This window comes from Takifugu rubripes, chromosome 9 (genome assembly GCF_901000725.2).
Source record: "Takifugu rubripes chromosome 9, fTakRub1.2, whole genome shotgun sequence".
NCBI classification, from domain to species: domain Eukaryota; kingdom Metazoa; phylum Chordata; class Actinopteri; order Tetraodontiformes; family Tetraodontidae; genus Takifugu; species Takifugu rubripes.
Window position 1 is genome coordinate 15,246,430 of NC_042293.1, and position 23,858 is coordinate 15,270,287.

Sequence of the window (23,858 nt, forward strand, 5' to 3'; positions counted from 1 at the left end):
AAAGGCCTCCATCCCAGGAATTTTGTCCCTCAGCTTCATAGAGGTCTTTCCATCTGAGATCCATCAAGTCCTTGTCTTTCAGCGGCACCCGTCCATCCTTGGGTAGGGTCATACTTGTCCACCACTCGTGCTTCGGTTGCCTGACTCGGGATTGGGTTAGGGTGACCTTCGCTCTGGTATGGGCTGCTGTTTTTGTCTTGCCAGTGAAGATATTTAGCCATGCTAGAAGGCTCATCGAGCCCATCTTGGTGTCTATGGGGCTTTTACAGGAATCAGTGGTAATCAACTTTAGCATGTCTCAATGGTTCCTGGATATTTGGTTTGGCCGATTGGCGCTGAGACTCACCTGGGTCTGTTGTATCCAGTCACATTGGTGATTTGCCACCTCACGACGGACTCGACGGATTTGATCCGGGACTGGGGATTTGATCCAGGTCAGCATAGATCACATTGTCCTGTACGTTAGCATCAGCAGCTGTGGGCTTTTGGCTGCCAGAACGCATCAGGCGAATTGTCATTAGCCGTTCATTGATGCCCACTGGGAGTTGGAAAGGTGGCTGATAAGGGTGCTCTTATCAACAACACCCGCACCGTTAATCTTGGGGTCCATTAGTAAACTTTCATTTCAAGAAGAATGGGTATCCCCCTTCCTGTAGCTGCCCTTTGTTTCCGAGAGTGGAGCGATAATCACTCCAAATTCTCCTTCGCTCCCGAGTGATGATGGCTGTGTTTTGTTGTCCTGGAAGGTCCAATTATCCCAGGTTCTGAAGTAGAGGCACCCACCACCTGTGTGCCAGGTTGTGTCTACGAGCTGCCAAACTAACCCTAACCCGGTCCTGCTTGACATAACCCGGTAGATGGAGTCCCCGTCTTTTCTGCAGCCTTCATCTGCTTTCACAGCTGCTGTCGTGCTGCTCATCTTCTGCCCGCTGGACTCTTTGCTGGAGCTTTCTTCCATAGCTGGGACACAGGTGGATGAGTAGCAGGGCGTGTGCTCCGACCTTGGCCCGTGTGCTCCGACCTTGGCCCGTGTGCTCATCCCTGGGGCCCCCCGCTGCTGCCAGACGGCCACACCCTGACCTGGAACCACAACGTGTGACCACGAGAAAGACGTAGCTGGCCCAGACTAAATGGCCGACACACAGGAAGGCAAGAGCTTGCTTCATGGGGGCTTGAACTCATGGCTCCCTGCCTGCCTGTGGCGCCTGCCTGCTCCGCTCTTTGTCTTCATTTTCCACCTCATTTTTTATTTCTTTTGTATTTTCCATTCCCTCCTGTCCCACAGTGATCACACTGGTGTGTGATCCGGTGCCACGTGCTCTCTGTTTATCATCGGGGGGGGGGGGGTTTGGAGAAACGGAGGAGCGAGACAGCGTCTGCGCGCCGCTCTCTCATTTTGTCTGATGCGCCCGCCGACACAACCACTTGCAGCTCTACGGACGCACACGGGAACAGGACGTAAATCCAGCTGGTCCAGACTGCGAGGTGGGATAAAACACCGTAGGTACAGTAAAGCTTTATCCATCTGCAGCATGATTATCGTCCTCAGTTTCTATGGGTGTGTATGTGTGTGCACAGCATTCGGGTCATCGGGAGCGTTGGTGATGCTGTCGGCGTAAACATCTCTTTCCTTTTTTGAATTGTGTCCCTAATCTGTCCTTAATCTGTCTGAGGTTGTGGAGCATTAGGACATCAGATGCAGGTTTCATGTGCTAACACGATGACTGGTGCTGCACCCTCCTGTTAAATGCACCCCCGCCCCACGTGCACCTCCCACCCTCATCGTGTGTGTTAGAATCAAGGAGATGCTGACAGCTGGGGTTCCAGGGGTTTCCAGAGGTGTTGTATTCGCTGGTGAAACATCCAGAACAATCCTGTTTCTGAGGGAACGTGCAGAGGACGGCGCTCTGCTCCCCGTTCGTTAGCGACTGACGTGTCCACTGGAGCTGGTAGGACGGACAAATTAGAATTTTGGAGTGCCTCCTGCATTCTTGGCTGCGTGCTGATGGCAGAAGCTGAACGGCTGTGATGACTAAAGGGCAGCATCCATCCAGGTGGTGCGCGTAGAGGGTTGGACGAGTCCTGCCTTCTCTTCAGTTAAACGTGCTCGTGACCAATTCAATGACTGACTGGTTGAGAGATGAGATCGGCTCAATGTCCAGGTCACAGTTAAAGTTCAATTAAACCTTTTAGCATCATGGCTGTACGATTTAAACCAGAAAAGATTTCAGGTTGTGGAGGAAGGGGCGGAAGAAGTCTCCTCTTTTTCTTCAGCATGACACAACTATCGCCGTGGCGACAGTCTTCCCTTTGGAAGCAGGTCTGTTTCTCCGCTCTGGCTTTATAAATAGATTAACAAAGAGCAGTCGTGCTCGCTCCTATAGGAGCTGCCCAACCACATCCATATTTGGGGGGGAAACAACTTGGACTCATTGAGGTGCTCACAAGATGATGGAAGTCTAAAGCCCAGAACAACGCAGGCCTCCTCACCTGAAGCCCCCAGGGAATCAGACCTGGTGAAGGCTTCACCTGCTGGTCAGGGTCAGGGTCAGGGTCAGGGTCATTGGTTCACGACTCTTAATGTGACTGAATGACAGATTGTCCTGATGGTCAGCAGAGAAACATTCAGTAAAAATGCAGCTACGCGTCCTCATCGGAGCTTTTTTCTGGTTGATTTAATATGCTGACTTTTATTTATTTCGCCTGGTATTGGTGTAGACGCCAAGCTTTAGGCCACGCCTCTGTCACTGTCTCCCATTCTCTGGAACAGACGTTGGCCTTGGGCCACTGGGAAGCCGCTGCTGTTTAGCGTGCCGGCCCGGTTCTGCTTCACCAAATACAGTAACGCTAATAATAAGCAAGGAGACGACAGCGCTGCTCTCTGGGAAACCCAAACGCTAGAATTTAGAACCTGCTCACATGTGCAGGAACACAGTATTTTATAAAGAATTCTGGATCCGGACATTTGTCACTCCTTTAAGGCCATTTTTCTTTTATTGCCTGCAGTCACCTATAGATCCGTGTCATTGCTTCGCCATTGCCGTGCTACGGCGTGCTATGGCGTGGTATGGTGTGCTACGGCGTGGTACGGCGTGCTACGGCGTGCTACGGCGTGCTACGGCGTGGTACGGCGTGCTACGGCGTGGTACGGCGTGCTACGGCGTGGTACGGTGTGCTACGGCGTGGTATGGTGTGCTACGGCGTGCTACGGCGTGCTACAGTAAACTAAAATACAATAAACTAATCAAATAAAAAGAGCTTTAGGGTAACCCTAACCCTAACGACGGACCCGTTAGCCCCCTAAAGCTCCACCATTCAGTCACGTGACCCTCGGTCACTCTTCGGTGTCCACGGTCCGTTTCCGTCGATTCCTTTAACGTGGTCTGAGCAACAATCGTGCCTCCATCTCAGCGCCAGTGGTGATTGGTTTATGAGTGGACGTGACGGATTGGCTACCGTTGATTTAGAAGGTAACGTGTTTGAAGGTCATCGATGTCCTTTTTTTTTAGTTTGGTATCTCCAGGGAGGAACCCTAACCCTAACCCTAACGAGCAGAGTAAGGTCCTGTCATCCCCACAGACCCCCCCAGCTTCGACCCGCTATCAGCGGGCTCGTTTCAAACACCAGCCGGGTGCTGACAGGTTGTTCCAGTTGTTCTATTTAGTGACTGCACAGTTGATAGGATGAGTAAAGGGCTCTGAAATGAGTGCTGTTCGTCACCTTTATCACCATGAATGGATCAATACGGCCCCTGGAGGGGTACCGGCCTGGTTCGGGTCGCTCGGTGTCCACACCAGCAGTCACACTTTCTAAATGTGTTCAGGGACGAGATGCTCTGGTATTTATTATCAGTAAAGCACAATTAAATATGGAAATATGGAAAAAGCTTTGCCTAGATTTAGTGGGACTCTTAACACACGGTTCCGACACGGTTCCGACACGTGGCGTCCGTGCTTGTGAGAACCTTAAAATAATTATTTTCCTTTCTCTCTGGTTCTTTTCAACACCAAAAATCATTAGAATCAATTCCAGTATTCACTGAAATGGAAGGAGTATAAATCCCTTTGATCATTTTCCCATTACATCCGTTTCCTGTCGATATTCTTTTGTTAATGAGTGACAGGCTAACGCTCCGGAAGAGCAAGAATGAGCTGGTTATTTCTGGCTATGCTAAGCTCCCAGTGTCAGTGTGTTACTCTAATGTCCCACACTAAACGTCATGGACCAGACCAGACCAGCTTAGCCAGCTCAAAGAGCACGAACAAGACAAGTTCGGTCTGTTAGCTAGCAGATGTGGGTAAAAATATGATAGTATTTGATTTTCTAATCTAAAGCATTATTCTTTTGCCCAGGATGGTTTAGGGCTCAGAAGGAATGATGAGGTGAATGTGCGGACGTCCCCAAACTAACACCTTTAAGTTATGTCCCAATTGTTGGGTGGTCAGATGGTGAGACGCAACAGTTATTTTTAGTTCCTTTCTTGATTATCAGCTCCCTCTAAAGCAAAGTCAGAAATCCACGGGACTGTGGTGCACCTGTTTCTAGCAGTGAAGGTTGGCCGTTGCTGCTCCGTGTGGGTTTTTACTAGATTTAGAGGACACTTCGATCAGAGCACGAAGGAAATGAGCAGCTCTGAAGACGACGCCTCCCCGGCTTGGCTCCTTGGATCTGGTTCTCCAGTTGGTTCAGGAAGGAATACGGCAGCACTCCCCTGTTCCAACCACACGCCGTCCGTCCGTCTGTCCTGCTGGCGCTGTCAGCTGACCGTCCAAACACCCCCACCAGATTGGAGGTGTGGTTGTGTTTCTGTTTCTGGCTGCCTTGATGACCCAACTGTGCCCTTCATCTGGAGCCAGACAAATTCAGGTTTGGGATTTTAGGGAATCTGAAGGGAGCAACGAAAAGCAGAATTTAGCTTTAATCTTTGGACGAGATGTGGACCGAAACCTAAAGCTAAAGAAGATCATGGTTCACATATCACATTTCAGCTACTATTGAAGAAAGAGTTGGTGTAATGGAACCAATCAACCAACCATATGTGCAGACTAAACTATGCTGTTTTAATAGTAAGTATAAAAACAACCCTTGCTTCGGGGGGGTCATTACCCTAACCCTAACCTTAACCCTTAACCCCTAACCTGGAACCCTAACCCTTAACCCCTAACCCAGAACCCTTAACTCTAACCTGGAACCCTTAACCCTAACCTGGAACCCTAACCTGGAACCCTTAACCCTAACCTGGAACCCTAACCCGGAACCCTTAACCCTAACCTGGAACCCTAACCCGGAACCCTTAACCCTAACCCAGAATCCTTAACCCTAACCTGGAACTCTAACCCAGAACCCTTAACCCTAATCCAGAACCCTTAACCCTAACCTGGAACCCTAACCCTTAACCCCTAACCTTAACCCGGAACCCTAACCCGGAGCCTGTACGGGTGAAGGCACGGTACACCCCCGAATCAGTTGCCATTTCATTGCATTGCCCTACATTTGGGGGGTCGGTGCCTTGCTCAGGGGTATCTCAGTGGTTCACAGAAGGTGTCTTGGCACCTCCTCTAACCACCAGAACGGAGCGTCTGCGTTCAGACTCCTACAGCCCCCCTACAGCCCTGGCCAGCAGTTATTAATATTAAAGAGTTAGTTCTTCTAAATTACAGCAAATCACGAGGCAGTAAATGAAATGAATATTTTTACTGTGGCATCAACAGCGTCAGGAGGCTAAATATAGCCAACGTGATTGAGTCCTTAGCCAGCGCTTACGTAAGCTGGTCACAATGAACAGCAACAAAGTGACAAGTGGGGGCTTTGGATGACACCCGTTGCGTGTCAACTGGACACATTGGGAGAATAAAGATGGACGCAGCAGTCATCCACATAATGGGATGAGGCTGAGATCAATACTCATCCAATTCTGTTGGATTCAGCCTGATATCGGGTCCATCAGCGGCAGGTTATGAAAGACCAGGACGTGGGTCCCTCAGCGGCAGATTATGAAAGACCAGGACGTGGGTCCGTCAGGGGCAGGTTATGAAAGATCAGGACACGGGTCCGTCAGGGGCAGGTTATGAAAGACCAGGACGTGGGTCCGTCAGCGGCAGGTTATGAAAGACCAGGACGCGGGTCCGTCAGCGGCAGCTTATGAAAGATCAGGAAGCGGGTCCGTCAGGGGCAGGTTATGAAAGACCAGGACGTGGGTCCGTCAGCGGCAGCTTATGAAAGACCAGGACGCGGGTCCGTCAGGGGCAGGTTATGAAAGACCAGGACGTGGGTCTGTCAGGGGCAGGTTATGAAAGACCAGGACGTGGGTCCGTCAGGGGCAGGTTATGAAAGACCAGGACGTGGGTCCGTCAGCGGCAGGTTATGAAAGACCAGGACGTGGGTCCGTCAGCGGCAGGTTATGAAAGACCAGGACGCGGGTCCGTCAGCGGCAGGTTATGAAAGACCAGGACGCGGGTCCGTCAGCGGCAGGTTATGAAAGACCAGGATGTGGGTCCGTCAGGGGCAGGTTATGAGAGACCAGGACGTGGGTCCGTCAGGGGCAGGTTATGAAAGATCAGGACGTGGGTCCGTCAGGGGCAGGTTATGAAAGACCAGGACGTGGGTCCGTCAGCGGCATCTTATGAAAGACCAGGACGTGGGTCCGTCAGGGGCAGGTTATGAAAGACCAGGATGTGATTCCGTCAGCGGCAGGTTATGAAAGACCAGGACGCGGGTCCATCAGGGGCAGGTTATGAAAGACCAGGATGTTGGTCCGTCAGGGGCAGGTTATGAAAGACCAGGATGTTGGTCCGTCAGGGGCAGGTTATGAAAGACCAGGATGTTGGTCCGTCAGCGGCAGGTTAAGAAAGACCAGGACGCGGGTCCGTCAGGGGCAGGTTATGAGAGACCAGGACGTGGGTCCGTCAGGGGCAGGTTATGAAAGATCAGGACGTGGGTCCGTCGGGCAGGTTATGAAAGACCAGGACGCGGGTCCATCAGGGGCAGGTTATGAAAGACCAGGACGCGGGTCCGTCAGCGGCAGGTTATGAAAGACCAGGACGCGGGTCCGTCAGCGGCAGCTTATGAAAGACCAGGACGCGGGTCCGTCAGCGGCAGGTTATGAAAGACCAGGACGCGGGTCCGTCAGGGGCAGGTTATGAAAGACCAGGATGCGGGTCCGTCAGCGGCAGGTTATGAAAGACCAGGACGCGGGTCCGTCAGCGGCAGGTTATGAAAGACCAGGATGTTGGTCCGTCAGGGGCAGGTTATGAAAGACCAGGATGTTGGTCCGTCAGCGGCAGGTTAAGAAAGACCAGGACGCGGGTCCGTCAGGGGCAGGTTATGAAAGACCAGGATGTTGGTCCGTCAGGGGCAGGTTAAGAAAGACCAGGACGCGGGTCCGTCAGGGGCAGGTTATGAAAGACCAGGATGTTGGTCCGTCAGCGGCAGGTTAAGAAAGACCAGGACGCGGGTCCGTCAGCGGCAGGTTAAGAAAGACCAGGACGCGTTGTTGAGGATCCGTCAGATCTAATTTGATTCCTTTTTCTTGCTCGACTGTAATTTTGGAACATTAGGAGTCACTTTCTGAAGCTTCTGTCCCTGCAAACAAAGCAAACTGACTTAAATATCTGGAATTTTCTGATCTCTTCGATGCACAATAAGGCAACATGGCGGCACGAGAGGTCAAATCCCAGCAAAGGTCAGCGGTCAAATCCAAGCGAAGGTCAGAGGTCAAATCCCAGCAGAGGTCAGGGTCGGAATTAGTCCTGGAATAGAAAGCCGTTTGAGCCTAGAATGGAAGTTTGACACCTTGTTGGGTCCAGTCGTGGCTCTGTTGTCATTGTGCCGTCGGTGTCGACAGTCAGACCTGAAGACCCCCCTACCCCCACCACCCCCTACCCCCACCACCCCCTACCCCCTACCCCGCACCACCTCCCTACCCCCCACCCCCATGTTTGCTGTCTAATGAATGTTCATGTTTCACGTTAGGAATGTTGTGGTTCATCTTGGGCCGCTGTTGCGATGCAAATGTTCCCTTAAACACCAGCTGTCCTCTGCGTGATGAAACGGAAAGGCAACCGTTCTGTGTGTGTATTTTTGTCTGTTGTTGCCATGGTGACTGCAGGTTGCTGTCCAGGATGGCGGCTATGAAGGAGCAGCAGATCACGGAAGAGAAGCCCCTGCTGCCAGAACAGCGAGGACCGGACTCAGACGCGGTCAGTCCAAACGTTCTCACCCCTTTTGTCTTCTCTGGGGGGGCAAATCCTTCTGAACTGTGTTGGTGCACGTGTCCCCGTGAGATGGTCCTGCGCATTTGCCACGATGGGATGTAATTAGAAAAAGGTCTTGTTTCCCAGCGGAGGGGATAAATGAACTCCGTCCAGCTAGGACCCTTGTGTCAAGCTCTGGCTCTGGGGCTGAGCTCTGGCTCTGGGGCTGAGCTCTGGCTCTGGGGCCGAGCTCTGGCTCTGGGGCCAAGCTCTGGGACTGAGCTCTGGCTCTGGGGCCGAGCTCTGGCTCTGGGGCCAAGCTCTGGGGCTGAGCTCTGGCTCTGGGGCCAAGCTCTGGGGCTGAGCTCTGGCTCTGGGGCCGAGCCCTGGCTCTGGGGCCGAGCCCTGGCTCTGGGGCCGAGCTCTGGCTCTGGGGCCGAGCCCTGGCTCTGGGGCTGAGCTCTGGGGCCGAGCTCTAGGGCCGAGCTCTGGCTCTGGGGCCAAGCTCTGGCTCTGGGGCTGAGCTCTGGGGCCGAGCTCTAGGGCCGAGCTCTGGCTCTGGGGCCGAGCTCTGGCTCTAGGGCCGAGCCCTGGCTCTGGGGCCGAGCTCTGGCTCTGGGGCCGAGCTCTAGGGCCGAGCTCTGGCTCTGGGGCCGAGCTCTGGACGGAACGCAGGGACTCACAGTTGTTTGGGAATGAACCAGAAGCCAGAGCGTGTCCATCAGTCCTAAAGATCATCTCGCTCTTTCGCTGGGAACCATGGAAACCGCCGTGGTGCCATTTTTAGTTCTATCATTCATGGTGCTACGATATGTCGTGCGTCACTATGACATCGATCCGCTCAATTACCCAAAGGTCGTTAGGTCTGCTCATTATGGCTCCTGCTGGGGAAATTACAGAAGGCATCGACTGGATTCTATCGATCCGGTTCCCTGTTTGCGATGGCCAGGGTGCTGCTTTGGAGGCCCTGGCGTGAGTGGAGCTTCAGGCATTCATGACATTTTCAGGTTGAACGTGTTGCCTGCAGAACAGCAGTAATGACCAGTCGTGTTGTGAACGTTTCCAGAGCGCTCCCGTAATTCCCCTTCATCCAGATGTGTGAACGGCAGCACATCTGTTTAACTGAGTGTGTTTATATTTCAGCACCTCGAACTGAAGCTTGGCATTAATTCCATTTTTAGAGTGCTGGTGTAATTGGTGTAATTTTAGAAATTAATCGTGAAATCCAACAAACAAACACAATCTGCTCCTTGATGCAAAACTGGATTATTGACACCAAAATAAATTCTATTGTATTTTTATTTTCAAGCACACGTGGCCGACCTGTTGCTCTGGTTTTTCTGTCCTGCAAACATCAAAGCAGAATTAAAAAGCAAAATAGTTGCGGAAGCTACAACTTTTCTGGGCCTCTGCATTAAAACTGTGACTGAAAGGAAAATACACAATGAGCAGGAAAACCGATCCTGAAGGGATTTAGATGAGCTGACCTGTTGCTCCGTCTCTCCAACACAGCAAGATAAAGGAGAGGAGGCGTCAGGTTCCATCACGCCTGCAGCCCCCAACCAGCCCCCTCCCCCCAGCCGCCCCACCCACCGTTGGCATGTCATCGCACGGCACTGGCTACGCCAGACCCGCTGTCGGACCAGCGGGGTTCTCCCGGTAACTGCACAACATGTTATTCCACGATGAAGGCTTCTCCTGCCTCCGCTAAACACCATGAAACACGGCGATCGAATAGAGGCTCATTTAGGACAGATAAATTCCAGGAATTCCATTAGTAGGGTCCATCATTAGTAGGGTCCATCATTAGTAGGGTCAACATTAGTAGGGTCCATCATTAGTAGGGTCAACATTAGTAGGGTCCATCATTAGTAGGGTCCATCATTAGTAGGGTCAACATTAGTAGGGTCCATCATTAGTAGGGTCAACATTAGTAGGGTCCAACATTAGTAGGGTCCATCATTAGTAGGGTCAACATTAGTAGGGTCAACATTAGTAGGGTCAACATTAGTAGGGTCCATCATTAGTAGGGTCCATCATTAGTAGGGTCAACATTAGTAGGGTCCATCATTAGTAGGGTCAACATTAGTAGGGTCCAACATTAGTAGGGTCCATCATTAGTAGGGTCAACATTAGTAGGGTCCATCATTAGTAGGGTCAACATTAGTAGGGTCCAACATTAGTAGGGTCCATCATTAGTAGGGTCAACATTAGTAGGGTCAACATTAGTAGGGTCCAACATTAGTAGGGTCCATCATTAGTAGGGTCAACATTAGTAGGGTCCATCATTAGTAGGGTCAACATTAGTAGGGTCCATCATTAGTAGGGTCAACATTAGTAGGGTCCATCATTAGTAGGGTCAACATTAGTAGGGTCCAACATTAGTAGGGTCCATCATTAGTAGGGTCAACATTAGTAGGGTCAACATTAGTAGGGTCAACATTAGTAGGGTCCATCATTAGTAGGGTCAACATTAGTAGGGTCAACATTAGTAGGGTCCATCATTAGTAGGGTCAACATTAGTAGGGTCCATCATTAGTAGGGTCAACATTAGTAGGGTCAACATTAGTAGGGTCCAACATTAGTAGGGTCAACATTAGTAGGGTCATCATTAGTAGGGTCCATCATTAGTAGGGTCAACATTAGTAGGGTCCATCATTAGTAGGGTCAACATTAGTAGGGTCAACATTAGTAGGGTCCAACATTAGTAGGGTCAACATTAGTAGGGTCCATCATTAGTAGGGTCCATCATTAGTAGGGTCAACATTAGTAGGGTCCATCATTAGTAGGGTCAACATTAGTAGGGTCAACATTAGTAGGGTCCAACATTAGTAGGGTCATCATTAGTAGGGTCCATCATTAGTAGGGTCAACATTAGTAGGGTCCATCATTAGTAGGGTCAACATTAGTAGGGTCAACATTAGTAGGGTCCATCATTAGTAGGGTCAACATTAGTAGGGTCATCATTAGTAGGGTCAACATTAGTAGGGTCAACATTAGTAGGGTCCAACATTAGTAGGGTCATCATTAGTAGGGTCATCATTAGTAGGGTCATCATTAGTAGGGTCAACATTAGTAGGGTCCATCATAAGTAGGGTCCAACATTAGTAGGGTCCATCATTAGTAGGGTCCATCATTAGTAGGGTCCATCATTAGTAGGGTCCATCATTAGTAGGGTCATCATTAGTACGGTCCATCATTAGTAGGGTCCAACATTAGTAGGGTCCATCATTAGTAGGGTCATCATTAGTAGGGTCCAACATTAGTAGGGTCCAACATTAGTAGGGTCCATCATTAGTAGGGTCCATCATTAGTAGGGTCCAACATTAGTAGGGTCCATCATTAGTAGGGTCCAACATTAGTAGGGTCATCATTAGTAGGGTCTGTACGGTGATGCTGTATCAGTGTTTGAGGACCAGTCCACTTATGTATTCGGGGCCACATGAAAAACAGACCCCAAATCACTTCCTTCACTCCATACGGGAAGGTATTATGGGTGTATGGCGCCCCCTGCTGGAATTATTCCAGTACTGTCATGAGCTCAGGTCCTGAATGCCATAGTCGTCCTCCAACAGTTCTGTTTCTCAACCATCCGTCACTGTTTCTTTGAATACACACACTCTTCTTTCTTCTCTTCCTGTCTCTGCCCTGCAGGAGAGCTGTGACCAGCTGATGCCGGTTGGGGATTGGAAGGTGTGTAGCTCTTTTCTCACACTTGTTTTTTCAATGGCTTAAACACCATTTAGATTAGGAGCCACAATCGTGCACCCAATTAGCAAGACCATCCAGACTCCTAGCAGAACACCTCAAACGCCTCAAGACTGCAACAAGATTAGAAAACTCTACACGCACTTTATAAAAATGTTATACATTTACCATGAAAAACCTAAAACCACACATTTCACAATTCCTTCTACAATTAGCACAATGTAGCTCAAAGGGCCGAGCAAGAGCAAGGGTTCGGTTGAGTCAGCGTTCTGAACCTTCTGTCAACAGGAAAGAGGGATTGAGAGAGAGAAAAGGGGGAGAGAGGCAGTTGGAGGGACAAAGAAAGAGCAAGAGTGTCTGCTGCAGTCAGCGTGGCGCGGCAGCACACATGCGCTTGTGCACGTACACTCAGACCGGAGATGGAACTGCTCTCCTCTGATGGTGAGGTGCAGTGAGAGGGTTGACGGATGCTCGGCTCTAAATCTGCCTAGTGGGCGATCGAGGATCCACTTTCTCACTTGTTAGGAGCATTTCAACAACATTTCCTGCATAAAATGGTGGATTTACTGTTCGTTTGTGACTCAGGATGTCATGAAATAGTGGATTTACTGTTCGTTTGTGACTCAGGATGTCATGAAATAGTGGATTTACTGTTCGTTTGTGACTCAGGATGTCATGAAATAGTGGAAGGCTGGGAGGGAGGAGAGAGAGGGAGGGGATGGAGAGGCAGGGATGGAGAGAGAGAGGGAGGCAGACTGACTCTAGACTCAGCCAACCCCTGCAGGGGTGTCAGCTCTCTGAGCGAATCGGGTCCATCTTGCCCCCCCTCCCTCAGAGGCCTTCAGACTGGTGTTTGTGTGGGTGGGTTAGTGCAGAGGAGACAAAGACAGGCAGCCACATCGCCAGCGTCCCCCCCTGGACCCCGTCCCTCAGTGCAGGAGAGTCTCGTGAGCGTCCCCCCCCCTGGACCCCGTCCCTCAGTGCAGCAGAGTCTCGTGAGCGTCCCCCCCCTGGACCCCGTCCCTCAGTGCAGGAGAATCCCGGCTGCTCACCCACCTGATTTCACGCTCTTCTTCTTCTTCACCGGCTGGGGCTAAACCCAGCGGCACCATGCCGGAGTGCTGGGACGGGGTGAGTGGTTGGTGCCACGGTGTGACTGGGACCCACTGACACACTTGTGCCATAGCAATGCAGCACACACACACACACATGCACACACACACAAACTCACACTCACGCACGGCGATTCCATGTGTGTGAGTCTTGTTTTCCGCGGTGTTGTGATGCACGGACGGCGATGTCCTGTTGGACGTGTGAAGGTCGCCCCCCCCCCCCCCCCATCTCGTATCGGGTTTATGAGGAGCTGCTGCCAGCGAAGGATTGTGCAGAATTTTAGCCACATTTTGGGATTTAGATGTGTGTTCTGGTGCACGTGGGCTGCTGGGGGTGTTGGAGGGCGACAGTAACGTAGCAGAACCCCCATGTGTGGAGGACCTGATGGAGAAACACACAGCACCCCCCCCCCCCCCCCCCCCCAGTTTTCTGGGCTGGTTTTGGTGTGTTGATGGAGCTGGGATGATGACGTGAGTGTCCTCCACAGGAACATGATGTCCAGACCCCTCATGGGATGCTGCGCGTGGTCATCCGCGGGGCGCCGAAGGGGAACAAGCCCGCCATCCTCACCTACCACGATGTGGGACTGAACCGTGAGTATCCACACCGCTGTGGGCCGGGGGGGCTCGACAGATGTTCCAGGGTCCTGAGGAGCGTGTTTCCACACACGGGGGGGCATTAATATGAAAAGAAGGGAAAATAATGAAGGCTGTTGTGTTGAAGCTTGGTGACGAAAATAGAAATGAGTCGGGAGGCAAAAGAGAGAGAGAGAGAAGTGGCAACGGAATGTAGGTCAGAAAAACATCCCCATCACGTGGAAGGAGGCGGGGCCTGGCTGCCGCCGCAGAGCTGCAGCGCTGCCCAGAGGGGTCCGGTGGGGGCGGCGTCATCGATGGTGGCTCAGATCACTGCTGAAACTAAAGGAGCAGCCTAACCCTCCTAACCCTAACCCTCTTAACCCTAACCCTCTTAACCCTAACCCTAACCCTAACCCTAACCCAAACCCAACCCTAACCCTAACCCTCTTAACCCTAACCCTCTTAACCCAAACCCTAACCCTAACCCTCTTAACCCAACCCTAACCCTAACCCTCTTAACCCTAACCCTAACCCTAACCCTCTTAACCCTAACCCAAACCCAACCCTAACCCTAACCCTCTTAACCCTAACCCTCTTAACCCTAACCCTAACCCTCCTGCGCTCGTCCACGTTGGAGCGTCAGGAGCCGCCAGTCCTGCCTCTCCTTCGTCCACGTCTCCTTCACCAAACGTGTTGACTGAGCTGCAGGACCACTTCAGGAGCCCAGCGGTTCCCTAACCCTAACCCTCCTAACCCTAACCCTCCTAACCCTAACCAGAGGGTTCGGGGTGGGGTGTTGGAGAGAAGAAGGTGCAGGAATTCTAATCATACACAAGCTCCTCCAGCAGGATGGGGTTTTGGTGGAGGGGGGACACGTGAGTTCTAATTGAATAATAAAGGTTGTTGGGGTGTCCTCCACGAGCTGCCTCAGCACTTCCAAACCTCCAGGTTTCAGTAGCGGATCTCATTTGGACCATTGCTGAAGGTTCTGCTCTCCCTCATGATTCCTAATGAGTCCCATCCTGGGGTGACAGGCGCGGTGATACTGGGCTTCAGGTCTCCCCACCAGGATTTACAATGTTGCTGCAGCTCACCCATGTTCCTCTGGGTTCTCCTGTGTTCCTCTGGGTCCTCCTGTGTTCCTCTGGACACGGCGACTTTAACATCTGCTCTCCATCCCTCCATCCTCTCGCCCTTTCCTTCTTACTGTATCCTTCTTTCCTCAGACAAGCTGTGCTTCAACAGCTTCTTCAACAACAAGGACATGCAGGAGATCAGCAAGCACTTTGTGGTTTGCCACGTTGATGCTCCAGGACAGCAGATCGGCGCCTCCCAGCTGCCCCAGGGGTACCAGACATCAAAGAACTGTCATTTTAAGAAGATATTTGAGATATTGAGCTGAGGTCTGCCCACAGGTACCAGTACCCCACCATGGAGCAGTTGGCTGGGATGTTGCCCACTGTGGTGCAGCACTTTGGGTTGGTGATGTTCACTTTGCACTAACTAGTCTCATCTCATGAACAGTAATTGTCATCATTTGTGCTGTTGATTTAGTCGATTTGGGGCTTGTTTCTTCACATTTGAAGACGTTTGGTGTCCACCAGATTGAGACTTTAGTTTGGGGAGCCAACAGAGTAGCAGCACCTTCAGAGCTGCTTCTCAGCCACCAAACACCTTTTCCAGTAGACGCCATGTTGCCTGCGTAGGTAGACCCTGGCAGCCTTTAATGAGTCCACGCTACTTTTAGGTTTAAGAGCATCGTTGGCATTGGAGTGGGAGCCGGCGCTTACGTCTTGGCCAAGTTTGCCGTAAGTCACAGGACAAGTTGGTACCATTTGAAGAGGCCAAAACATAGAAGAGGCGTCTGTTGACTCGGCTTTCTTTGGTTCCAGCTGATCTTCCCAGACCTAGTGGAAGGTTTGGTTCTGCTCAACATCGATCCCAATGGCAAAGGCTGGATCGACTGGGCTGCTACCAAGGTACGTGTGTGACGAGGGTCTGCTGAGCACCACAGGTCTGCCTTTGCTTTGGTAACCTTCTGGCTGTCTCTGTCCCAGCTGTCAGGTCTGACCAGCGCCCTGCCCGACACCGTGCTGTCACACCTCTTCAGCCAGGTGAGCTTCCAACAACATTTCCCATCACAACATCTCAACACAAGGTGTCAATCCAAAGACAACATTCCTGATCTGCTTTGGTGTGTTTTCCTGCAGGAGGAGCTGATGAACAATACCGAGCTGGTGCAGAGCTACCGGCAGCAGATCAACAACACCGTCAACCAGTTTAACCTGCAGCTCTTCTGGAACATGTACAACAGGTGCACAAGTGGCAGGCAAACGTGCTCCCAGGTTACAGAAGCCCTGCAGAGCTCCATCTCAGCGCTGTTGTGTGTCTTTCAGTCGGCGAGACCTGGAGATGAATCGCAGCGGGACGGTGCTCAACGCCAAGACCCTGAAGTGAGTGTGTGTCCGCAGGACGCAGCAGGATCATGAGCTCCTCATGAAACATGGACCACATCAATTAGCTTCTCTTTAGATTTGATCTTTTTGGAAGCTCCTGCTTGGAACCGTGCTAAGGTTGAACCCTAACCCTCTAACCCTAACCCCCTAACCCTAACCCCCTAACCCTAGCCCTCTAACCCTAGCCCTCTAAGCCTAGCCCTCTAACCCTAACCCTCTAACTCTAACCCTAACCCTCTAACCCTAACCCTCTAACCCTAACCCTAGCCCTCTAACCCTAACCGTCTAACCCTAACCCTCTAACCCTAACCCTCTAGCCCTAACCCTCTAACCCTCTAGCCCTAACCCTCTAACCCTCTAACCCTAACCCTCTAACCCTCTAACCCTCTAACCCTAACCCTCTAACCCTAACCCTCTAACCCTAACCCTAACCCTCTAGCCCTAACCCTCTAACCCTAACCCTCTAACCCTCTAGCCCTAACCCTCTAACCCTAACCCCCTAACCCTAACCCTCTAACCCAGGGGTGGGGAACCTTTTTCATATCGAGGGCCATTTCAATTTTTATAAAGTCCTCCGAGGGCCATACTATTATGAACACATACCTAGGGATGCAAAAAAAGACAAAAAAAAGTCTATAACCACTGTGTGACTAAGTCTCATGATTGCTGCATTTGAGTTTGAATTATTTATTTAGCACACATGCATATAAAATCACCAAAAAAAAGAATAAAATGACAAGTAAAATATGTTTACATGATCATACGAAACAATAAAAAAAAAAGAGGTGCAGAGTTGAGGCAAGAGACCAGTAAGGGCCTGTTCGAGGCCTCTACTCACAAAAACTGCAATACAACAAGATAATCAAGAAAATAAATGAAAAGAAAGAAAGATAAAGACAATAATAATAACAACTAGAAATCACTCGGAGAGCGCAGACCTCCGCCAAGCGCAACAATTCCTGGCATATTGTGATTTCCACCAGAAATATTAGTCCCACATATACTTTGACTACATATTTAGATACCTTGACCATAAAAACATACCGTTAGCCACTGGAATCATAACAATATATGTCTTAGTTAAGTAGTTATTCACGAAAAAAACCTCACACTTTGAAACAATTTTACTTGGTCCGGCGCGAGCGCCTCAGCGGCGGCTACGAGGCGCGTTCACGAACTCTCCTTCGTCGTGAGGTTTCAGCTTCGTGGCTATTAATGCACTCATCACAAAACTTGCACGCGTAATATTCTCTCTGTCGGTACATGGTCGTGTGAAAGCTGCTTGTTGAGCCTCCAAACTCCGGCGAAGAGCGTTAATTCTATCCAAACTCATCTGTCCTTTCAACTCGTCAAGTTTAGCGTGTTTCGCTATGTATTTTTCGTCCGTGTCAATCAGCCCAGCCCACTACGTACATCACATGCTGTGTTCACTGACCCTGACCTTGACTCGGACATAACATAACCGTCTGTTTTATCTCAGAAAACGGGAAAATATTTCCTCTTGTTACGAAAGAAATTTCAGGATACGAAAGGCAAAAATACGCTACCGCTGCTACTCGCAGCTCGCGGAGTTTAGCGAACGATCCCACTGTATAAGTGCACATATAAAATATAAAAATCTTATTGCGTTGCGGGCTGGTAGAAATGGTCTCGTAGGCCGTATACGGCCCGGAGGCCGGGGGTTCCCCACCCCTGCTCTAACCCTAACCCTAACCCTCTAACCCTCTAACCCTAACCCTAGCCCTCTAACCCTAACCCTAACCCTCTAACCCTAACCCTCTAACCCTCTAACCCTAACCCTAACCCTCTAACCCTCTAACCCTAACCCTAACCCTAACCCTCTAACCCTCTAACCCTAACCCTAGCCCTCTAACCCTAACCCTCTAACCCTAACCCTAACCCTAACCCTCTAACCCTAACCCTCTAACCCTAACCCTAACCCTCTAACCCTAACCCTCTAACCCTCTAACCCTAACCCTAACCCTCTAACCCTCTAACCCTAACCCTAACCCTAGCCCTCTAACCCTAACCCTCTAACCCTAACCCTAACCCTCTAACCCTAACCCTCTAACCCTAACCCTCTAACCCTAACCCTAACCCTCTAACCCTAACCCTCTAACCCTCTAACCCTAACCCTAACCCTAACCCTAACCCTCTAACCCTAACCCTAACCCTCTAACCCTAACCCTCTAACCCTCTAACCCTAACCCTAACCCTAACCCTCTAACCCTAACCCTCTTACCCTAACCCTAACCCTAATGAGCAGACCTTGTGGTTGCACCTGTAGGAGGGTTGAGGCATGAAAACAAGGGATTTTAGAAGCTCAACCTTTACGTCCACCAAGTGCTCCGTCCTGATGAGGACTCGTGATTGAAAGTGTGAATGTTCCTGCAGGTGTCCAGTGATGCTGGTGGTGGGGGACAACGGCCCTGCTGAGGAGGGAGTGGTGAGTTTCCTCTTCGCAGCACAACCTCCTCCATTTTATCGGCTGTTTATATCTGTAGCGTGCGCGGTCATCCTCTCAGACCTGCTTCAGGTCCAGGGTTTGGGTTAGGCCCAGATATTTAGGGTTCTGCTGGATGTTCTGGACATGGTTGAGGGCATGGAGCTGACGGGAGAGCCAGAACTGCCCCCGAAGCGACCCAGCTCTGCAGCTCCTGGAGCACTCACGGTCTCCACAGACAACAGCTGACCCTAACCCTAACATGGAAGATTTCATTCCAGGCTTGAAATTACTGCAGAATTCCTGCCAGTTCTCTCTGCCAACAGCTGATTTTGTCCTCCAGGTTGAATGCAACTCCAAGCTGGACCCGACCAACACCACCTTCCTGAAGGTACACCATCATCTTGCCCTAGTTTGCCTGCATTAACCCCTCGACGCCTCAAGTTCTATGCAGTTGTCTGAGAAAATCAAGGATTTGTGTTGTGACTGACGGTAGATAGAAATGTGGTTCTGGTCCAAACGAAGCTGGCACTACGACCGCTCCGGCCCAGTAGGCTGGCGGCAGCTTGAGCAGGCCACACCTTGGCCAGCATTTTCAGGTGTTTGGTCAGGAGCCTCGGCCTTAGCCGGAGCAGCTCCTCTAAATGTTGGCTGACGCTCTGGCTCCTCTCTGGCAGATGGCGGACTCTGGCGGACTCCCCCAGCTGACGCAGGTAACCACCTTCCTGAGCCAGCAGGCCACCAGAGCAGATGTTCATCTCTGAGGGTAACATGAATGTTGCTTTGCAGCCGGCCAAGCTGACCGAAGCCTTCAAGTATTTCCTGCAGGGGATGGGCTACAGTACGTATGAGCGCTCCTTCTCTCCCTTTCAAATGTTCCCTCATGTGAGCGGAGATGTGATGTTCAGCTCCAGAGGGGCTCCAGCTGATCCGTCTCCCCTCTCACGTTCTCTCAGTTGCTAATGTGAAGGATGGCAGGTTGAGTGGAGGGCCAGGTACTTCCTCCTCCGTTGACCTCTGACCTCTTGCTGCTGTCCCGTTTGATGACCTTGGCACCTCCATATTTATTTTTACCCAAAGTCAGTCACGAATACAATCGATTTTGGGCTGTTATGAAATTATTTTGGACGTTTTCCTTCATTTATGAGTTTTCTTTGCTCCCAAAAACATTTTTGTTGGATGACAAATATTTTTCCTCCTGTGGAAAAATATCCTTCGCTCACGTTGTGGCGACCCTCTTCTGTCTGCATCTGCAGCTCGTTGCATGGCCTTCAGCCGGGTTGGTTAGGGTTAGTTAGGGCTAGGGTTAGGGTTAGTTAGGGTAGGGTTAGTTAGGGCAGGGTTAGATAGGGCTAGGGTTAGTTGGGTTAGGGTTAGTTAGGGTAGGGTTAGTTAGGGTTAGTTAGGGTTAGTTGGGGTTAGGGTTAGTTAGGGTAGGGTTAGTTAGGGTTAGTTAGGGTAGGGTTAGTTAGGGCAGGGTTAGATAGGGCTAGGGTTAGTTGGGTTAGGGTTAGTTAGGGTAGGGTTAGTTAGGGTTAGTTAGGGTAGGGTTAGTTAGGGCAGGGTTAGATAGGGCTAGGGTAAGTTGGGTTAGGGTTAGTTAGGGTAGGGTTAGATAGGGCTAGGGTTAGTTGGGGTTAGGGTTAGTTAGGGCAGGGTTAGATAGGGTTAGGGTTGGTTAGGGTTAGTTGGAGTTAGGGTTAGTTGGGGTTAGGGTTAGTTGGGGTTAGGGTTAGTTAGGGTAGGGTTAGATAGGGTTAGGGTTAGATAGGGTTAGGGTTAGGGTTAGTTAGGGTTAGGGTTAGTTAGGGTTACTATGATACAGTAAATGTATCAATAGTGGTTGACGACCTCAGAAACCAAAAAGAAGGGGGGCGGGCAGGAGGAGGCAGGAGGGGGGCAGGGGGGTTGCAGCCGTCCATCCCAGCATGTCCCCCCACGTCAGCTTTCATTCTTTGATTCTTTGCCTGCTGCTAACGTAACCGCGGCCTTTTCTGCCTCCCAGTGCCGTCGGCCAGCATGACCCGGCTGGCTCGCTCTCGAACAGCCTCCCTGACCAGCGCCAGCTCCATGGACGGCTCCCGCTCTCGCACCTGCACCCACTCTGACAGCTCGGAGGGGGTGGGAGCAGCCACCCAGACCATGGAAGTGTCCTGCTAAGGTAGAGGGACGCAAAGAGAGCGGCGAGGAAGAGTCCAGGAAAGAGCTGAAGCCGGAGCTCTCTGTCTTTCTCTGGGTCCTCTGGGTCCCCTGGGTCCCCTGGGTCCTCTGGGTCCCCTGGGTCCTCTGGGTCCTCTGGGTCCCCTGGGTCCTCTGGGTCCTCTGGGTCCCCTGGGTCCCCTGGTCTGATGTAAAATACTGCCATGTGTTGAATCTCCAGTCCACCCCGTCAGTCCTCTCCCCAGCTGTGGGCCGTCTGAGTCACTTTCATGTTGTGCTTAGTGTCTCCTTTTTATTGCCTCTACACTCTTTTAAAGCCCCAGAAAAAAGGAGGGGAGGGGCCACATGATGGCGCTGCCCCGAGCACCAGAAAATTAAAGACCTGCTGGTAAAAGAACAGGAAAGTGGGGCGGAGAAACGTGCTCTTTCTGTGGTTTCGTGCATGAATTCTGGTGAGGATGGGGGGGTCTGTGGGTCACAGCCGTCAGCGTTAGTGTTAGCATGGCGAGTCCATCAAGCTGATTCAAAGACAGCTACATCGCAGGTGCACAGATCAGATCTGCTGTTCCAAACAGGAAATGATGCGGCTGCACCATCAGTGTGGAGGCAGAACCATGTTCATTTAAATAACCAGTCCTAACCCTAACCCTAACCCTGTTCATTTAAATAACCAGCCCTAACGCTAACCCTAACCCTAGTAGTAGAAGCTAGCCCGTTAGCACACAGGAACTGAACATCTGGTTACTGTAACGTAGCTGCTTAAGAAGAAATGCTAATATCTCGTGAATTTGCTATAATGTCTGTATTGAGCACGTTATTGTACTGTAGAATGGGACAGAAAAACAGCTAATTAGAGGGTGACGCTCAAAAATGTGCAAGATGAACGAAACCAGGCGGGACCGGAAGCATCACGGACGGCTCTGCTGGGCCGGACCGAGGCTCCACCACAGACACTCATCATCAAGGTGCACCGTTAACGTGCACGTCAGTCTGGTGCATCGTTAATGTGTTTTATTTTAGGGTTTAGTAGTTCGTCAGCAGTATTTAGGGGGTGTCGTTAGCACCTCAGGCCCCCAAGACTAGAGTGCCCCCCCCCGGATGCTCCCGGAACGAGAGCGGCCTGGTGGGGGGCTTTTGGCTTTGATCTACACAGTGTTCATGCACCACAATCACTTGATCTTGTTTCCAGTTCAGCCCTTTGATCTCTGGGAAATGGGTGGAGCTTATTGCAGAGGTGTGCACGTGAGGCAGCCTGTAAGGGACGGGGCTGTTTTGGAGCCATTTGGGCACCAAGCTCAGAATGTAGGGCACCCCCCCGCCACCTCCCCCTTAAAACAAACCACAAAATGCCCCGACTCTCACAGGCCAGTCCAGACGCACCCAAAGGGCTAAATGCTACATGCTAACGTCACTTTTCTCAGCAGTGTTCGTGGTGCAAAGCCGCCAACAAGCTTTTTCTGTTCTTTCAAACTAAACAAGATTCATATTGTGCTTCTTAAATTTGAAGAAGAGCTCCTAAAAAGTTCATGATGGTTCGATCACCACAGTGAGTCTCTGGAGGATCAGACTGAAGAGTGCACGTAGCAGAGGGTGGACACGACCACAGCTGTTTCTGAGCATCTCCAGGCGTTCCTCCTACATACCTGTCCGGGGGGGCTCCTGAATGTACCTGTACCTATGCCTCACCAGAAGCCTCGCTGAGGTTAGCGTCCCCTCCCCAACAGTGCTGAGGTTAGCGTCCCCTCCCCAACAGTGCTGAGGTTAGCATCCCCTCCCCAACAGCTCTGAGGTTAGCGTCCCCTCCAACAGCTCTGAGGTTAGCGTCCCCTCCAACAGCTCTGAGGTTAGCGTCCCCTCCCCAACAGTGCTGAGGTTAGCGTCCCCTCCCCAACAGTGCTGAGGTTAGCGTCCCCTCCCCAACAGCTCTGAGGTTAGCGTCCCCTCCCCAACAGTGCTGAGGTTAGCATCCCCTCCCCAACAGCTCTGAGGTTAGCGTCCCCTCCCCAACAGCTCTGAGGTTAGCGTCCCCTCCCCAACAGTGCTGAGGTTAGCGTCCCCTCCCCAACAGTGCTGAGGTTAGCATCCCCTCCCCAACAGCTCTGAGGTTAGCGTCCCCTCCAACAGCTCTGAGGTTAGCGTCCCCTCCAACAGCTCTGAGGTTAGCGTCCCCTCCCCAACAGTGCTGAGGTTAGCGTCCCCTCCCCAACAGTGCTGAGGTTAGCGTCCCCTCCCCAACAGTGCTGAGGTTAGCATCCCCTCCCCAACAGCTCTGAGGTTAGCGTCCCCTCCCCAATAGCTCTGAGGTTAGCGTCCCCTCCCCAACAGCTCTGAGGTTAGCGTCCCCTCCCCAATAGCTCTGAGGTTAGCATCCCCTCCCCAACAGCTCTGAGGTTAGCGTCCCCTCCAACAGCTCTGAGGTTAGCGTCCCTTCCCCAACAGCTCTGAGGTTAGCGTCCCCTCCAACAGCTCTGAGGTTAGCGTCCCCTCCCCAACAGTGCTGAGGTTAGCGTCCCCTCCCCAATAGCTCTGAGGTTAGCGTCCCCTCCCCAACAGCTCTGACACCTTCAGGCTCTTCTCAAGGCCTTGAGCTGCTAGCGGTGATCCGAGGGTCTAGCGTGGGCTGCAGGGCTTTCTGGAGCAGGTTCAGCCCCGGTTGTGTCCGTTCTGGAGCAGGTTTCAGCCCCGGTTGTGTCCGTTCTGGAGCAGGTTTCAGCCCCGGTTGTGTCCTCTCCTACAGGCACACATTCACCTTTTATAGCGTTGGTGGAAACATTATTGTGCTGTTGTTCTTCTTGACTCCATTTTTATTGAGCAATAAGTTTGGAGGTTTAGGGTTAGGGGTAGGGTTAGTTAGGTTAACCCTAACCCTACCCCTAACCCTCTCCCTGTGAACTCGCTGAAGGACTCGAACCTGCTTCCTTGTTGGACGTGTAAACTACAAATATATTCGTATACCAAGGATAAACTTTCTGTCTGTGTACTAATCAAGTGACCAATAAAGAGTTTAGAATCACAGAATTGAGATTTTTTGAAACAGCATTTTTATTAATGAATGAATGAATGAATGTCAGATAAGCAGAAGCAGCCCATAATTCCCATATGTCAGGCTGATTTGTCTGTGTCCCACATGCTAACCACATGAGCAGTTACATCGTAGCATCAAGCTGACGTGTCTCCATCCCATAGAAACGTCTCATCGAACCCTAAA

The 23,858-nt window shown here is 51.3% G+C and overlaps 2 protein-coding genes across 15 annotated transcripts in view; one reads left to right on the top strand and one right to left on the bottom strand.

Annotated features, from left to right (window-relative positions):
- The first annotated feature begins 1,351 nt into the window (after positions 1-1,351).
- On the top strand, positions 1,352-23,665 carry ndrg4 (NDRG family member 4). 12 transcript variants are annotated; one of them, XM_029842106.1, is made up of 20 exons: positions 1,356-1,504; positions 8,108-8,198; positions 9,705-9,851; positions 11,847-11,885; positions 13,501-13,606; positions 14,818-14,938; positions 15,007-15,069; positions 15,339-15,399; positions 15,484-15,570; positions 15,649-15,705; positions 15,802-15,905; positions 15,988-16,044; positions 18,442-18,493; positions 18,834-18,881; positions 19,168-19,203; positions 19,280-19,331; positions 19,447-19,485; positions 20,496-22,352; positions 22,494-23,323; positions 23,357-23,665. In XM_029842106.1, exons 1-18 carry the CDS (start codon positions 1,404-1,406, stop codon positions 20,648-20,650), a joined length of 1,416 nt encoding a protein of 471 aa, XP_029697966.1. In that variant the 5' UTR covers positions 1,356-1,403; the 3' UTR covers positions 20,651-22,352; positions 22,494-23,323; positions 23,357-23,665. The 12 variants fall into 12 exon arrangements, with proteins under 12 accessions (XP_029697971.1, XP_029697966.1, XP_029697965.1 ...); XM_029842105.1 differs by having other exon boundaries at positions 22,523-22,609; positions 22,782-23,665; XM_029842102.1 differs by having other exon boundaries at positions 22,494-23,665.
- A 37-nt stretch (positions 23,666-23,702) lies between these two features.
- The window catches only part of LOC105419262 (olfactomedin-4-like), a 5,904-nt gene continuing 5,748 nt past the window's right edge, over positions 23,703-23,858 (bottom strand). For all 3 annotated transcript variants that reach the window (XM_029842115.1, XM_029842114.1, XM_029842116.1), the window contains one exon: positions 23,703-23,858. This exon is cut by the window's right edge and continues 471 nt beyond it. The gene's annotated coding sequence lies outside the window, so the exon portion shown is untranslated.

Coding starts and splice junctions, on each gene's coding strand:
- ndrg4 (XM_029842102.1), top strand. CDS start 1,404: ATGCGCCCGCCGACACAACCACTTGCAGCTCTACGGACGCACACGGGA. Junction 11,886..13,500: donor TGCCGGTTGGGGATTGGAAG/GTGTGTAGCTCT, acceptor TGTCCTCCACAG/GAACATGATGTCCAGACCCC. Junction 19,332..19,446: donor CCTGCAGGGGATGGGCTACA/GTACGTATGAGC, acceptor ACGTTCTCTCAG/TTGCTAATGTGAAGGATGGC.